The sequence below is a fragment of the Myotis myotis genome, unplaced genomic scaffold (genome assembly GCF_014108235.1).
Source record: "Myotis myotis isolate mMyoMyo1 unplaced genomic scaffold, mMyoMyo1.p scaffold_m19_p_7, whole genome shotgun sequence".
NCBI lineage: Eukaryota > Metazoa > Chordata > Mammalia > Chiroptera > Vespertilionidae > Myotis > Myotis myotis.
Genome location: NW_023416379.1, coordinates 23,811,240 through 23,828,767, shown reverse-complemented (window position 1 = coordinate 23,828,767; position 17,528 = coordinate 23,811,240). Strand labels below are relative to the sequence as shown.

At 38.4% G+C, this 17,528-nt stretch overlaps 1 protein-coding gene across 21 annotated transcripts in view; it reads left to right on the top strand.

The window, feature by feature from the left end:
* Nucleotides 1-17,528, top strand: part of AHI1 (Abelson helper integration site 1) — a 179,341-nt gene that overhangs the window by 50,538 nt on the left and 111,275 nt on the right. For all 21 annotated transcript variants that reach the window (XR_004968762.1, XR_004968761.1, XR_004968760.1 and 18 more), the window contains one exon: nucleotides 12,714-12,910. Coding sequence is in view for 18 of the 21 variants with exons in the window: in XM_036316695.1 (XP_036172588.1) it covers nucleotides 12,714-12,910 (197 nt within the window). In the remaining 3 variants the exon portion in view is untranslated. The remainder of the gene's footprint in view (nucleotides 1-12,713; nucleotides 12,911-17,528) is intronic.

Sequence of the window (17,528 nt, the reverse complement as noted above, 5' to 3'; positions counted from 1 at the left end):
ATTATTATTTTTTTATTTCAGAGAGGCAGGGAGAGGGAGAGAGATAGAAACATCAATGATGAGAGAGAATCATTGATTGGCTGCCTCCTGCACGCCCTTGGGATCAAGCCACAACACAGGCATGTGCCCTGACTGGGAATCGAACCGTGACCTCCTGGTTCATAGATCAATGCTCAACCACTGAGCCATGCTGGCCGGGCTCCGTTCTGTTTCTTTAGTGACCTTGCACAAGGCTCTTGCCTTCCTAAAGCTCCATTTTCTTATCTAGTAAATGGTTCTCCTGCTACTAATACCTGTGCTACCTGTTATTGTGAAGATACTATAAGACGGGGACTATGGAAGTACTTTGTAAATTAATAAGCACTAGATTAAAACAAACAAAGAAAGGTAAAATGGGTTGTTATCATACTCATCCAAACAATGTATACTTGATTTTATGGGAACTTATGTTTTTATATGCTGGTAAGCATCTATATATTGAATAGAATTGAAAAGGGTTTTTTTCCCCCCTCTCTAATGCACTCTTTTGGTTGCCTTTTCCTTTTACTTTTTAGACTGTGTAACTTTTAGGTCAGTTGTAATAGAAAATAAATGTAACATTAAGAACATTGTGTTATATCCACACTATCTTAACATGGAAGAGGAAGGAGTTCTAAGTATTTTAGAAATGATCAATAATGCATACGAAATTAAAATTTGTGCAATGTATTTTGAACATGATTTTTTTATATTCTAACCTTTAAAAACAAATGAAAACTTAAAATGTTTTTAACATATTTTTCCAACTCTTTGCTGCTTATTTTTAAAAAGAGGAAGCTTAGGAAGAGGTTACATAATCTCAAGCAATCCAAGTTTTAGCAGAGTTCTTGTGCATGGTATATATCCATTAGAAAATGAAAGTTCTCAGACTAAAAGATTTTACTCATTAAATACAGGCCAGAATCATCAAGTCAAATAGTCTTTAAATATTTTATTGCAAATATAATGTGTGTGTGTGTATATATATATATATATATATATATATATATATGTATCTATGTGTGTGTGTGTGTATGTGTGTGTGTGTGTGTGTGTGTGTGTGTGTGTGTGTATTTATTTATTTTGCCCAGACTTTCTGGTCTGAAAATAAAGTTTACATGTAGCTTTACATAAATGTATTAATGTTACAAAATTTGAAAGATATAGAACAGTTACATGACTTTTAAATAGTATTTATCAGAGCTGCTGATATGTTCAGGTAATTTTCAAGGAAAATGGAGCAAGATTATTTTTTTTTTACAAGTTAAATAAGCTGCGAATGAGACCACAATGGTAGCAAAATGTATCATCCATCTTTCAGTTCTAGCAAAACCTGTGAAGAGTCAGCAAGCATCTTTCCCTTAAGCATATGTTCAGTTGTGGTCTTTTGGGTCGTTCATTCTACTGACTTTTTGCTTTTTTTGGTAAGAGATATGATTTTTACTTTCAGAAGGCAGTTTTATTTGCCTGATTTTGAAAGGGTTAATCATCTAGTAATACAAAATTTAGTCACAGAGTACCACAAATAATGTACTTTAAGGATTCCCATAATAACAGAGTACTAGTCACAGAAACGGCTTCTACTGAATGACATTTACAAGGCTAGACTTTAGCAATAATGTTCTGTTATTAATCAATATTTATCCACCTCAGTCTCTAGGAACCTGCTCTACATTTAATCATAATCATTGCTAATACTTACAAAGCACTTTCTGTATTTCTGGTCCTGTTTTAAGCAGTTTACACATATTTAATTTGTCACAACAATCTTATGAGATAGGTTCTATAATTATCCCATTTTATAGGAGCCAGGACTTGGATCCATACAATCTGTATTTGGAGACCATGATCTTATTTGCTACACTACACTGCCTTTTTGAGCAGATTTTCTTAAATGTTAGCTTTTGATTATCTATTAAGCAAACCTTTTTTCCATACAGTACCATTTACGTTATACCTCTCTGTGGAGTATGTGATTTCTTTGTATCATCTATGGTTTGTAGGAAGCAGATATAGTGGCTTATTCGTCTTTTTATTACCAGTACAGTACCTAGTCTGAATACTGACTTGTGATGAAGTACATGTATGTATTTTAAGTAGGATCAAATTAGGGAAGTTCTCAGCATTACTTTTGATAATTTCAGGTAATGAGCCTTATATTTCACTAGGTGGCAATATCTCCTGAGTCAGCATTAAGTCTGGAATGCTTTTCAGTCCTAGTCTTAGGTAAGACAAATCTTTATTGAGCACCTATAATATGCCATGTTGAACAGGGCTATGAAACCCATGAATCACACTCAGGTTTTCATGCTCTATTCCAATCCTTTGTGTTTCCTAAGTAGTTGATTAAACCTCTGGGAAAACTTCAGTTAAACTGAAAAGCAGTCCTTCCATTGACACTAAAATTATTTTTGTTATAGAATTCATATTTATTAATGACCACCTATATTGTCATTGTCGATAGCTTTATTTTTCACATTGTGACATGCTTTACTAGAGTTTAGAGCAATGTATACCTTCAGGTGCCTATAAAAAATTTTATTATATTAACTTACTCTTTCACCAAAAGTCCATGGTGTTTATAATGCCCTATGTGTAACACAGTACCTGTTATATTACTGATGTACACTAAATGTATAAAATAAGAATTACAGATTCTGTAAAATAGAATTTTTTCCTTAAATTGTATAAAAATATAGAATGAAAGGCATGTGTGGTTAACAGATTTGGGGCTAATAATAATAGTGGTAGTAGTAGCTAAGATCTATCAAGCATTTATTATTAAGTTCTCTATTCTTACAAGCATTTTACATATATTATCTCATACAGAACTCCCCAAATCCCACGAGATAGATACTATTAACTGTCCACATTTTGCAGATGATGAAACTGAGGAACAGGGAGAATGAAATAATTTGCCTCAGGCCACACAGTTGGTGATTGTTCAGCTACCATTTGATTCTGTGCTCTTCAACTCTAGAGACCATGCTCTTAACCATTACGCTGTCTGTCACAGCTGCTCTTGTCATCTTTGCATTTCCTGTATCCTGAAGTAATTTAAGAATGCAGTCAAATATTCCTCTGGTGAAATGTGGGTTTTTTGTTTTTTGTTTTTTTTAAATATATTTTATTGATTTTTCACAGAGAGGAAGGGAGAGAGACAGAGAGAGTTAGAAACATCGATGAGAGAGAAACATCGATCAGCTGCCTCCTGCACATCCCCCACCGGGGATGTGCCCGCAACCGAGGTACATGCCCTTGACCGGAATCGAACCCGGGACCTCTCAGTCCGCAGACTGACGCTCCATCCACTGAGCCAAACCGGTTTCGGCTGTTTTTTTTTTAATATTTAGGAGAACCCCTTAAGATTAAAAGGAACTTTGCTGCTCTAGTATTATTGTTAATAGTTCGCTCCTTTACAAATTTGCGGGGTAATTGTAATGCATTAAGCCATTCTCAATATAGTCCAAAATAAAACTTTCTTTATTATGTAGCATTACATTTTAATATATAGTTACTATGACAATATTTTTGCAATAGATAATGTCTAGTTGAAATAAATTTTATATCCATAGTTTTATGTATAACAATGATATTCTTGATGTTCTAATGATGAATGATTAGAAAACAAACTCAGATATTGTAATCATCATACTTGTATAAGATCATGCGGTAATAAAAGTAATTGATTGTAGGTTAGAGTTTTAAATATCTATTATTAGCCTAGTAGGATAAATTAAAAAATAAAATGCCATATTTTAAGACATGCCGTACTACCTATTTCTTGATCATATCCTGAAGCATCTATTTTAGTCTTCACTAATGGATACTTTGATTTGAAAGCTTATGTCATTTAAGGATTGAAGACATGGAAAAATTAGTCTTTAATGGCTTTGAGCATAAACCATAGTCCTGAATTCTTTACCCAGGCATTTTTTTATGCTTACATTGGTGCTTTTTAATGTGCACAAAGAAAGAAGAATTGTGTGGTGTTAAAATAAACAGCAGTGTGGTGGGAAAGGTCTGAGTAGGAGTGAGAGTATTGGGATTTTCGACAAAATGCCATCATCACATTTTGTTTGATCCTGGCCAACTGATTTAGCGTTTCTGCATCTGTTTTTTCACCTGTTGAATTTAAATAATACCTGTTCTATTTGATCTCAGTATTTTGTCAAAGGATAAAATGAAAGTACAAAGCATGATGAAGTTTAGCTATGTTAGAATTCATGAATGAGGCTACAGTTGAGAAATTCTAGCTATTTTCTGTAGCAATAGATGCATTACACATTTTCAGTGGAATAGCATGATGTGTGTTAATGAGTTGATAATGGAAAAGGAAACCAACAAAAGAACAATAGCTTGTACTTCAGGGAATTTAGTAATAATTACTATATGTTGGTCTTTTACTAATGGATTTAACAAATGATGGTAGTTGCTCTCCCATTTGGTTGGCTAGGAGACATGAATCTGTTATACTTTTTTTATAATTTTTTGAACAGTTTTTTTTTTAGTCACATCATTATTTCTACTTGATATATAAAATGTGTCAGGGAAATACAATACTACTAACAGGCCCTGAAATTACCCAGGCTACTAGAATTAAAGTGCTACTCAATAGAACTTCTTGGATTCATCCACATAGTATTTTAAAATTAGCTGAAGCAGGAACAAGTCAGGCTCAGTAAAATACAATATGAAACATTGTAAGCCCTAGATCATTCTTGTTTTAGTTCATTCAGACAGCTTATAAACAAGAGAATTTTATTTCTTACTAGAGGCCCGGTGCATGAATTCGTGCATGGGTGGGGCCGGTTGGGCCAGCCATGGAGAGGGGAAAGGAAAGTTGGCCAGCCGGCCCTGCCCCCAATTGGGGTGGGTTGGGCCGATTAGGGGCCGGACGGTTGGCCAACTGCCCGCAGCCCCTGCCCCTGGCCGGTCCCACCCCCGATAGGGATGGCCGGCTGGACCCCACCCATGCACAAATTCGTGCACTGGGCCTCTAGTATATAATAACAGGTCTTGAACAAAGGAATTAAATGTTGAACTAAATGGAATTCTTACTGTTAATATAGTATAAGTGAAAGAATATGCTGCTTTTTAGTTGTACTTTATTTTAAAGTTAATAACATAAGTACACATACGTATTAATAATAACAAACCTTGGATTCAATCCAAATGCAAAGGGCACTGGATTAAAATATCTTATTTCCTCCATTCTTCCTCTTATAAAGATAAAAGTCTTCTGAGAAAACCATGTTATTGTTTATAATTATTTAAAATCCAGGAGATATACAAAAGCATTGAACTTACATAAATCAAAGGATTGTCAATTCTGAAGACATTTTAAGAATTTTTTGTGTAAAATTTAGAATCCCAAACTATAGCTGATGGAGATAATTGTAGAAGTATTTTGATTGACAAAACATTATTTTAAGCAAATGTAGTTGCCACCTCTCTGTATTGACCTCCAAAGAGTCAGACCCCAAGCGGGGGTTGGTATCCTTGAATTCTCAGAGCCTGCTCTAGTACAGTTCTCACAAGAGGGGGTGAGACTGTTAAAATTGTGAGTTTTAAACATCAGGTTAGATTAGGGCTAAGTTTTAAATGTACAAAGTTAAGTTAGCACAAAGAAAAGAAAATAGTGAAGAAATACAGTTATTTAGTGGCAACATTATACTCCAATTGTGGCGTATGTAAAGGTGTTTTTAGAAACCTTTGAAATGTTAGATGCATAGAGCTTGAAGGAATTTCCAAAGTCATCTATCATAACCTATTTTTACAATCTGTATGATCTTGTACAAATAGGTGAATAATTTGTATAATGTCGGGGAGGGGAAGAATGAAAGGACAGAAGCAAGCAGCTTCTTTTTGTTTCTAGTATCTGAGAAACTATGTCTTTGTGAATATTTCTGCAGATGTTTTTATCTCTCTCGTCACAGTCACAGAATAAGAGGTGCTGAAGACAGAGAAGGGTGTTAATTTGACTCCTTTAAATCCAGTCAGATGTCTTTTGTATAGAAAATTCCCTTTAGACAATGGAAACGAATATTCATAATTTGGGGTTTATTATGCATCTGCATCCACTTAGACCATGTTAATCCGTTCTGAAAACCATCTTAATGCCGGGAAAAATGAAGGAACATAAATATTTAGGCAAAGCCTTTTGTTATTTTTCACTAGTTAAAAAATCTTAAAAAAAAAATAAATCATGCTTAGCATAGCATAATACTTAGAAAATACAGTTTGGCAAAAGGAATAAAATAAATACCCAAAGCTTGCTATCCTGTATAACATTGCTTACCTCAGTATATATGCTTCTGTGCATACTTTCTCACTCAGAGCTGAAATTGAAATTATGGCTAATATATATCTGGCAAATACAAAAACATAGGGAGTGAAAATTGCCACTAAATAGTTAAATTCAGCTTTACTTTCCATTCATAGCAGCAGAAATCAATGAAATGTTAAAAGGATAATTTTGTACAGTAAAGAAAGATCATGGAACATGATTTTCATGTGTTGATTAATTCATCTCTGACCCATCTACTAATGTTAAGCCTTCCAAATTCTAAACCATAGGTCACTTTTATATCTTCAAAGTTTCTCTTGTTCTTTAAACTATCTTTGAATATTTGAGAATAAAATTAATTTTCTTTTTTTAAAATATATTTCTTTATTGATTTCATAGAGGAAGGGAGAAGGAGAGATAGAAACATCAATGATGAGAGAGAATCATTGATCGGCTGCCTCCTGCACGCCCCATACTGGGGATCAAGCCCACTACCCAGGCATGTGCCCTTGGCTAGAATTGAACCTGGGACCCTTCAGTCCACAGGCTGACACTCTAGCCACTGAGCCAAACCAGCTAGGGCAAAAATAATTTTCTGATTAATTTTCTGAGTGTGCTGAAAAGAAGTCCAAAATGTGTACTGGAAAATAGTAGTCAGGCCCACAAAATCTAAGTGTAGAAAGAGCTACACTTCCATCTAAGAACAGTAATTGGTGTTAAGGAATGTGTGTCATTGAAAAGGTGATTATAAGCAGGTCTTCTCCCTCAGTAATGTTCTCTAATACCATCATCAAGGTCAATATAGAGAAAACACTAATTATTAAGCTAGTCTGCCGGGGTCCAACCCCAGCAGGTCCAGGGGTCCCCAAAGGTGTGGATGGAGTCGGCGAAGAAGGAATGACACAGAGACAGCGTTCAGTTGATCAGCAGCCTAGCCAGGATCTCTAGCCAGGATCTCCAGCCAAGTTCTGGTCTGGATCTCCAGCGAAGTTCTGCTGTTTATTGTCTTGTTACATCCGTATTTATACCAGTTGATTTTAATCCTGTCAATTTCTATTACAAAGGTTAGGGCGTTTCTTATCTCCATTCCAGGGAGTAAAGATTATGTAGTTTAAGCATGATTGTTTGTAGTGATTAACTACCCGCCTGGCACTTAGTTAAGGAGTTTCATCCCCTCCCTGACTTCAGGGCAAAATTCCTACCTGGGGAAACAACCTTTCTAGGAGAGGCATCCCCTCCCTGACTTCAGGGAAAAATTCCTACCTGGGGAAACAACCTTTCTCGGAGAGGTGACCTTGGTTAAAACACACAGCGCTAAGGGGAGCAAACATATTAAGAACAGTATGCTATATACGCCAGGTCCCTTGAAAGATATGCTGTGCAGATGTTTCTTTCCTGCAGCGACTGTGTCAAGCAGCAAGGATGGACTGGCTTCCAGCACTAGTCTTCATTTAGAGTGTGTGAATGAAGCAGTACATGAATATAAAAATACAAATCCTAAAAATTTTTATATGTATCTCAAATTCATGGTTGATAAAACCAATGTTGATAATAATTAAAAATTAATTAAAAATCACCCTTTTGTATATTATATTTTTGTTGTATATTATATTGGTACTATAAACTGTTTTTCTTCCAATGAATAATACATTATGAGCAATTTTCCCATCATGATAATTATATTTCTACTAGAGGCCTGGTGCATGGCATTTGTGCACTGGGGAGGGAGGTCCCTCAGCCTGGCCTGCCCCCTCCTGCAGTCCAGGACCCCTCGGGGTCCCTAGCGCTGCCTTGGAGGCAGGAGACGCTCCCCCCACCGCCGCTGTGCTCGCCAGCTGTGAGCCTGGCTTCTGGCTGAGTGGTGCTCCCCCTGTGGGAGCACACTGACCACCAGGGGGAAGCTCCTGTGTTGAGGGTCTGCCCCCTGGAAGTCAATGTGAGTTATAGACTGGTTGTTCTACCATTCAGTTGATTTGCATATTAGCCTTTTATTATATAGGATACATAGTTTTAGTGGCTGAATTTCCTTTCATTAAATGAATACAAAATGTCTTGATTACTTTAGCTTTACAATAAGACTTGAAGTCAGGTTGTGTACGTTCCCTTTGATCTTTTTCAAAGTTGTTTTGGCTGTTCTAGGTTTTTCGTTGGATTTTTAGAATTTGACAGTTCCTCAAAAAATAACCTGCTGGAATTTTGAGTGGGATTACATTGAATATATGGATCCTTAGGAGAGAATTAACATCTTAACAATATTGACCGTTCCAACCATGAACACAATATATCTCTTTATATTTAGGTTCTTCAGTTTTTCTCAGTAGCATTATGTAGTTTTCAGTGTGCATATCCTTCATATGTTTCATCAGATATTTCCCAAAGTATGTCATATTTTTATGCCATAAATGGCATTTTAAAAAAATTTCTTTGTTTCTTTGCTTCTTGTATGTAGAAATACAATTAATTTTTGTATGTTTATCACGTGTATTGAAATTTTGCTAAAGTCAATTATTCCAGAGACTTATTTTTTAAGATTCCATTCAGATTTTTTACACAAATGTGGGGCCAAGGCCTGAGAATGAATACCTCCTTCAGTTTTCTTTCTTACATTTTTCACTTGCCTCAGCATAGGCTTATCTCTGCATAGACAATCATATCTGTAAGGAAAGATAGCTTTGTTCCCTCTGGGTGTAGCCCATTTCCTGGTAGTTTCAAGCTGGAGGGCATATCTGGTCCCTTTTGTTCTTTTTTTTTTTTTTTTTTTTTTTTTTTAAATTAAATCTTTATTGTTCAGATTATTACATTTGTTGCTCTTTTTTCCCCCCCATAACTCCCCTCCTCCCAGTTCCCGCCCCACCCTCCGCCCTCACTCCCCACCCACTGTCCTCATCCATAGGTGCACGATTTTTGTCCAGTCTCTTCCCGCATCTCCCACACCCCTTTCCCCCCCAGGAATAGTCAGTCCATTCCCTTTCTATGTCCCTGATTCTATTATAATCAACAGTTCATTCTGTTCATCAGATTATTTATTCACTTGATTCTTAGATTCACTTGTTGATAGACGCATATTTGTTGTTCATAATTTGTATCTTTACCTTTTTCTTCCTCTTCCTCTTCTTAAAGGATACCTTTCAGCATTTCATATAATCCTGGTTTGGTGGTGATGAACTCCTTTAGCTTTTCCTTATCTGTGAAGCTCTTTATCTGACCTTCAATTCTGAATGATAGCTTTGCTGGATAAAGTAATCTTGGTTGTAGGTTCTTGGTATTCATCACTTTGAATATTTCTTGCCACTCCCTTCTGGCCTGCAAAGTTTCTGTTGAGAAATCAGCTGACAGTCGTATGGGTATTCCCTTGTAGGTAACTGAGTTTCTTTCTCTTGCTGTTTTTAAGATTCTCTCTTTATCTTTTGCTCTTGGCATTTTAATGATGATGTGTCTTGGTGTGGTCCTCTTTGGATTCCTTTTGTTTGGGGTTCTCCGCGCTTCTTGGACCTGTAAGTCCATTTCCTTCACCAGGTGGGGGAAGTTTTCTGTCATTATTTCTTCAAATAGGTTTTCAATATCTTGGTCTCTCTCATCTTCTGGCACCCCTATAATTCTGATGTTGGTACGCTTGAAGCTGTCCCAGAGGCTCCTTACACTATCCTTGCATTTTTGGATTCTTTTTTCATTTTGCTTTTCCGGTTGGGTGTTTTTTGCTTCCTCGCATTTCAAATCATTGACTTGATTCTTGCGCTCCTCTGGTCTGCTGTCAGGAGTCTGTATAATATTCGTTATTTCAGTCCGTGTATGCTTAATTTCTAGTTGGTTCCCCAATATAAGATCGAGGGTCTCATTAGATTTCTTGAGGATCTCACTACATTTATCGGCGGCTTCTAGACAGTTCTTAAGAGACCTTAAAAGTGTGGTTCTGAACTCTATATCTTCCATTGACAATTTTGTCCTGTTTCTTTGTCTCCGCATTTTGTTATGCTTCCTTGGTGCACCTCCTAGTGGTCTTTGTTTGCAGTCTTATAGTTAAATCTTGATTGTTGTAGCTAATTCCAGGGAGGGTTTGACCTCTAGGCCAAGTGGCTATGAGAATCAGCTGTGTCAGTAGTGAGAGAACTTCTGTCCTCTAGGGAGGTGCTAATCTAGCCTTTGCCTGAGGCTATCCGGCAAATGCCTGTGTGCAGGGCTTGGGCGGGGCAGGTCGCACAGGATCAACAGGGTGGGCCGGAGAGAGCAGTTATGGTGGCTCTCAGTCCTCTCCCCAGGGGCTCTGCCTCTCTGAGTACCAGCACCCGCTGCAAAGCTCGGAGAGAAAGCTGCACTCGCTCTGACCGAAGCCAGACAGTCCCGCTTCTCCCGTTTGAGTCTGGGTCCCTAAAGACTCGCCCGGATCTGGAGCTCAGAGTCTGCGACTCCCTCCCGATTGAAAACGCCAACCGCGCCCTCCGCCGCCAGCCCGCTCCGCACACTCCGCACCTCAGAATTTGACTTCAGCACTGCGCCTCCTCTGAGTGTCCGTATGCGTTTCTCTTTCCTCCTAGTTGTAGGACTTCCACTCAGCCAGCATTCCTGTGGTTCTGGGTGATGTCCCTTCCGTTTTTTGGTTTCACTTTTGAAGTAGTTGTTCAAAGCAGCAAACTCCGGCGTTAACCTATGCCGCCATCTTGGTTCTCTGTTCACAGTCTTATATCCCTTTTGTTCTTTTTTAGCCAGGGGTGAAAAAACTCGATTACCTGTCATTTGCTTTTTAATTATTATTACTGCAGTTTCTTATTTTATTTTAATGAAGACTCTTTAAATGTTCAGGTAGGAAAACTTGTCTATATTTTATGTTGGTGATTCTTAGTGTTTTCTGACTCATGCAGTCCTTTGATAGCTAATCTGATAAAAGTTATGGATCTGATTTCCAGAAACATTTACATACACACATTCATGTCTCTGTATGTAACTTCAGGAGTCTACAGAGTCTCTGAAGGCTCTTCTGTTAATTCCATATTATGAATCTTTGCTTTATTTATTTTCGTGTCACGCTTAGAAATGCCTTTCATTAAGGAAATTGGTTTTTAAATGGTTACTTTATATTTTTTCTCCTTTGTACATACAGACAGACATTTAAATTTTTTCAAATGAACTTATTTTAAATGATCAGATAATGTATGTTGAAGCATCCTAAAAACCATAAAGTGCGACATAGATGGTGTTGTTTTCATCATCATCATCAAAAACTTACATCCTTTGAGTCAGCCATTCTGCTCTAGTGAATTAAATCCAAAGGATTATTTAAGAAACAAATTAAATTATGAAAGTAATTGTTCACACATGATCTGTAATGAGGGAAAACAGAAAATATTGTAAATATTTAATAATAGAAAAATGCACAAATAAATTATGCTGCTTCATTAGAGGTGATATTGTAAAGCTTTTTAAAGTGATAATTATAGGCTCTGGTTGGGTAGTTCAGTTGGCTAGGGTATTGTCCTAGTATGCCAAGGTTGTGGGTTCTATTCCTGGACAAGGCACACATACAAGACTTAACCAGTAAATGCATAAATAAGTGGAACAACAAATCAATGTTTCTCTCTCCCCCCCCCCCACCCTTCTCTCTCTTAAAAAAGTCAATAAATAAATAAAAATGGTAATTACATTGTTGTAGAAATATGAAAAGTATTTTCATTTAAATTGTTAAAATGTTAGATAACATTTACACCCTGCTATCTTACATAAAATGTATATACGTATTAGAATTAGGAGGGAGAGAGAAATGATTTTCACCATTTTGCTTTAGGGAGATAGATTTGTGAAGTATTTTTTGCATTTTATTTAATGCTGTTATTGAATGCCTTTTTGTTGTGCTTGTTAATCCTCATGCAAGGATATTTTTTTTATTGATTTTTAGAGACATTGGAAGGGAGGGGTGAGACAGAAAGAGAGAAATATCGATATGAGACACATCCATTGGTTGCCTTCCAATGTGCTCTGGGGCTCGGGATCGAGCCTGCAACCGAGGTATGTGCCCTCAACCAGAATCAAACCCACGACCCTTCAGTCCACAGGCTGACACTCTATCCACTGAGCCAAACCAGCTAGAATGCCTTTGATTTTGTGTATCATTTCTTTCTATACATATTTCAAATTAGGCTTCCATGCAATTGTTATATTTACCAGACCAAGATAGTGCATGGCTTTCAGGGCTCAATTATAATACTGCCTGGCTTGAAATAATCTGTGAAATTTCTTCTTTATGGTTTTATAGTATTTAGTAATTTTACATTTTGCCAGTCACGTTCTCTTATTACCCAGTATTTGAAATGTATTGTGCAATTTCTTATTTATTTAATGCTACAATTAGGTGGCTTAATTATTTCATTACACTCTTGCTATTATAATTTGAACTAATATGGATTCATTTTTCTAGTTGCCCAGCAGGAGGCTGACACATTAAACCGCTACAATGGAACATCTCCATTCCCCGGAATACACCAAAGTCAAGATGCCTTATGCATCAGTTCTAACATGCCTCAACAAGGCTCTTTTCAGATTGATGACTATGTCCACACTAAAGATTCTTCAATGAAGATGCAGCAAGTGATACAAAGACTCAATTCTGTCACAGTATGTTTATTTTATGCAGTTGAGAAGTTGGACTTTTTAAAACCATTTCTATCCTATTTTGCATTGTCATGCCAATAAGTATTAAGTGAATGAAGTTAGTTTACTTAAAACTAGGCTTTTTTATAGTTCCTTTCTAGTACTTGTTATAAATCACTAACTTCAGTAAACAGACTGAACTTAGGATAATCTATCATGTTTTCCTGACTTGATATCTCTGTAAAGACCAGCCTAGGATGTGTTTCTTTATTTAAAAATATCAGTGTGTGGCCCTGGCTGGTGTGACTCTGTTGGTTGGAGCATCATCCCATGCACCAAAATATCCCTGGTTCAATTCCTGGTCAGGGCACATACCCAGGCTGCAGGTTTGGTACCCAGTAAGGGGACATGTGGGAGGCAACCAGTTGAGGTCTCTTTCTCACATTGATGTTTCTCTCTCTCTCTCCCCCAACCCCTCTTCTTCCCTCTCTAAAAGTCAATTTAAAATATATCTCTATCTCTATCTCTATCTATATCTCTATCTCTATCTGTATCTATATCTATCTATCTATATATATATATAAAAGCTTAAGTGACTGTTATGACTGGCCAACCTAACCACCGGCAGACGCTCCATGCAGGAGCTGCCCCCTGGTGGTCAGTGCGCTCCCGCAGCTGGCCAACCTCCCACAGCTTCTCCCCCCAGTCGGCCTGCCCCAATCGGCCCCGATTGCTGGCCAGGATGAGGGACCCACCCATGCACGAATTCGTGCACCGGGCCTCTAGTATATAAAGGAATAGCCTTAGTATGCAAAAACAAAGAGAAATAGACTTTAACAAAGAAGAAACATGTACTTCGTAAAAAAGTAGATACGAATGTGTCATAAGCATATTTAAAAGTTCTATCTCACTACTAAGAAAAGTACTTTAGAAACCAGGTATTGCCTATAAAACTGGAACATAGATAATGAAAATGAGGAGGAGGATGCTTGGTTAAAATTAGTGTAGTATTCTATTAGTGACAAATAACTAAAAAATCTTTCTCAAAGATAAGTGATAAAATGTATTGAGAAGCTTAAATCCTTAACAATATTTATGATGTTTGACCTTAATAGTTCCTTTAGTTAGAATTAGTCTTGAGCTTCTTAAAAACAGGCTGCAGGCTTGTGCCTTGCTGTGTTCTTACCTTTTGGTGCAGTGCTTGGCACTTAATAAATATTATCCCTTTCCCTGCTCCTTTGATAGGCCTCTTGACCAGCTTTTGTTGTTGCTGTTGTTGATCAGTTTTAAACCAAACATACAAGGAATTACATTGAGACACCGTTAGTTCTGACTATACTTTCTTTTTCTCTCCTTTGCTTCTTTGAAAGTTAGAGAGTTTAAGGTATATCACAGCACAGATCACACTCCGGCCCTGGGTTTAGATTTAGTTGGAATATGGAGGAAATGCTTTTTGGTTGGCATATTATGCTACCCTTCACTAAGGAGTTAGGATGTTTTAATTAGAGATACAAGCCATTGAGGTGTTAGGCTGGGGAAAATGTGAGCAGGGATTTTAAAGGAGAGTAAGAATCTTCTAAGCAGAGACCAATTAGCAAACTGTTACATAGTCCAAGAAAGAGGAGGTTAGCCTGGGCTAGGGTGGTGTTAAAAGATAAACGGAGGCATATTGAACATTTTAAGAGTTTATTTGAGCAAAATGTGAATTGGGCAGCAGCAAACGGGAAATGGTTAGATGGTTAAATGCGGCCCACCTACAGGAACTGGGTAAAGATGTAAGCAAAGCAAAGCAATTACTAGCTAGCTCTTTGTGACTGGTTGCCCTTAGGTTCAGTTTTGTAACCTTGAGGCACTTATAGGACCAGACTTTGGTTTCCTATGGAGACTGTCGTGGCATTAGAGTTGTCTCAGTGTAAGAAAGAAGGCGAGCCCCCAAGTTCAGGGGTCCTTGTGCTGCACACAGCACCCCCGGGAGCCAGGCAGCCAAGCAAGTTTCTCTACCTGCAGGAGGGCCCGCACACACATGGTCTGGGAGTGCGGGTGCACTGAGCAGGTGGGCCGCCCCCCCTCCCCGCCTTTTAATCCTGACCCACGTGACCTGTCCCTCGCTCCTGATTGGAGTGCAGGCTCACAGTCTTTCGCGATTGGCTAATTCAAAGGGAGGGGTTGGCCTTTGTCATTTCAAGATGGCGGCCCCCAGGGGAGTTGTAAGTCATGCGGCCAAAATGGCAGCTGCCTAAACTATTCTTTGACAGAAAGGATTGCTTGTCTATTCTCACACTCAGTCTACTGGCATCCTTGTTTAATTAATTTTAACATTGGTAAAAGTGAAGATGCAGGTCATAGATTTGGGATCTACTGGGGAAGTAGATTTGATACCATTGTAATAATACCATTGTAATAATCTGGTCACTGTTTAACGGAAAAGGGTCAAAGGAGAGACCAGCCAGTATAGGCATGCCTTTCAGCTTTGCCAGAAAGCCGCATTGAGCACTCCACGTCTGCGTCCGGCTGATGGATGGGGAAGGGCGGACAGAGTCAGGGCGCATGCCCAGTCAGGTGTGAGTGCTGGTGCTCGCTCCTCCCTCAGCTCCGCGGTGAGTCGGGGCCAGGGCTGGGCGCCCACCGCAACCAGCGGGACCCGGGTATTTAAACTGCGTGACGCGGAGCACGTGTCCTCTCGCCTCTCGCCTGCCGGCCTCTACTCCCCTGGCTCCCCTGGCTCCCGTGGCTGCAGGGATTGTGCTCCCGGCGCCCACGTGGCTCACGGCCTGTGCGACTCCACAAATGGACTCTTTCCGAACAGTGGAACACAAGCAGCGCCTGGAGGGAGGGGGCCATGTTCGTAACCCTAAGTATATGGATAGTATAAGCATCTTTTCTGATAGAATTTGAAACTAATTTGAAGTTTCTTTGCAGCTTGAATATTACCTAGAGTCAGCTAAAGTGGTCAGTCTTGTAAGTGAAGGGGAGCAAAGTTTGCCACCCAAAATGTGCCTTCTGGGCTATTGATTTTCAGCTGGTTATTAAGAAACAAAAAACGAAGAAAGACCCTCGGAGCCTCCCCCTTTCCTGCGTGAGGGGCGCCTGTGGGGAGGGAACTCGCAGTCGCAGCCGCACCTGCACTGGAGGGGAGGGTGCAGCAGGGCGGTCACCGGCCTCCAGCCCTGCCTGATTGCCTGGTTCTGGTTGGTTCTGGTTGGAATGTTGGCGGGTCTGTTCAGCTGCCTGTGACTTCCCCTCCCCTCTCCCTGCTCCCTCCTCCTTGGTCCACAAGAGCCATAAGGCCTCAGATGCCCAGTGCCTCTCTGGGTCTCATTCTTATGGCAGCCCCTGCAGCGATTTGATTCTTAGCCAGTTAGAAGGATTTAGAGTGTGGGGCGAAAATTACCTTTTGAGTCCCCGTGTAAGTATATATAAAATGAATGTTATATCTCGCCCAAGTGTTTTGAAATTTAATCACTAAAAAGGAGACTACTTGTTAGCATGTTTTAACTTTTTTAACATGAAAGTTATTCCCCTCCTAGAGAATTAGTATTTGCATATTTTGTGCAAAGGTGCTTATGCCCTGAAAGAGTAGGCAAAACAGTTTTGTGATGAACTTGGCAGAAGTTCAGGTGATCTCTTGCCCTTTTTCTCTATTGGGAATTTGATTAAATTTGTATGCTTTTCGTTTCCCCCAGCATGGAGGCCGTAAACTGACGCTGGCAGACTGTGGTTTTGAATGAAGCAAGCAGAAAAGTGCGTTGTGAAAAGAGGGTAGATCGGTGTAGGGTAGACTATCTTAGCCAATCCTTCTGTTGTTGTAAAATTATTAAGCAATTCTTTTCCACAGCATGTATTTCAAAAATAGAGATTGCTTCACTCTTTATAATGGCCATTATTACTTTTCTTCCTCTATGAAGTAGTGAATATATGTAGGCTAACTTTGAAAATGAGCTCTAATTTCAAATCACTTACTATTTAGTTATCTCAGACCTTAAAAATGTATTATCTGCTTGATGTTGCCACTCATCCTGAACATTTGATAGTCTCTAAAGAAATGTGTCAGGAAAGAGCAGAATTAGCAAAAAAAAAAAAAAAAAAAAAAATGCTTTAGGAAGAACATATAATTGTAGATTATATGTTGGGTTTTTTAACAGCATTTTATTTAAAAAGTGTGACAAGTCTTTCTGTTTGAGTGGAAGCATTTAAGTATCCTATTCCAGGCTTCCTGGTGTTCTTTTTCTTTTAGCACGAGTAAGTTTCTGAAGAGGAAGATTGAAGCCTGTGTGTGTGTGTGTGTGTGTATGTCCCCAGAATACACCTGTTCTTTTGTACCAGATTTCAAAATGCATTGTTTGCCATGTGGGATAGATATTTTCAAGAACACAGAAGTAAAACTGAAAAATGATTCTAAAAAGAGAAGTGGACTAAAGAATTAAGCGATAAATATGTCATTTTGTGTATAGTAGTTTCATTTAAAAGTATAGCTCTCTGAAAAATTTACTGCATCATCATACTGCATTACAGGTATCTCATTACTCTTCTAGTGATGTTATTAGCTAATATTTATATAGCACTTGCATAGCACTTTATAATTTTCCTTTGCCAACATACTCTAATCCATTGCTTTTATTTTCTTTTTTAAGTTTTTTATTGA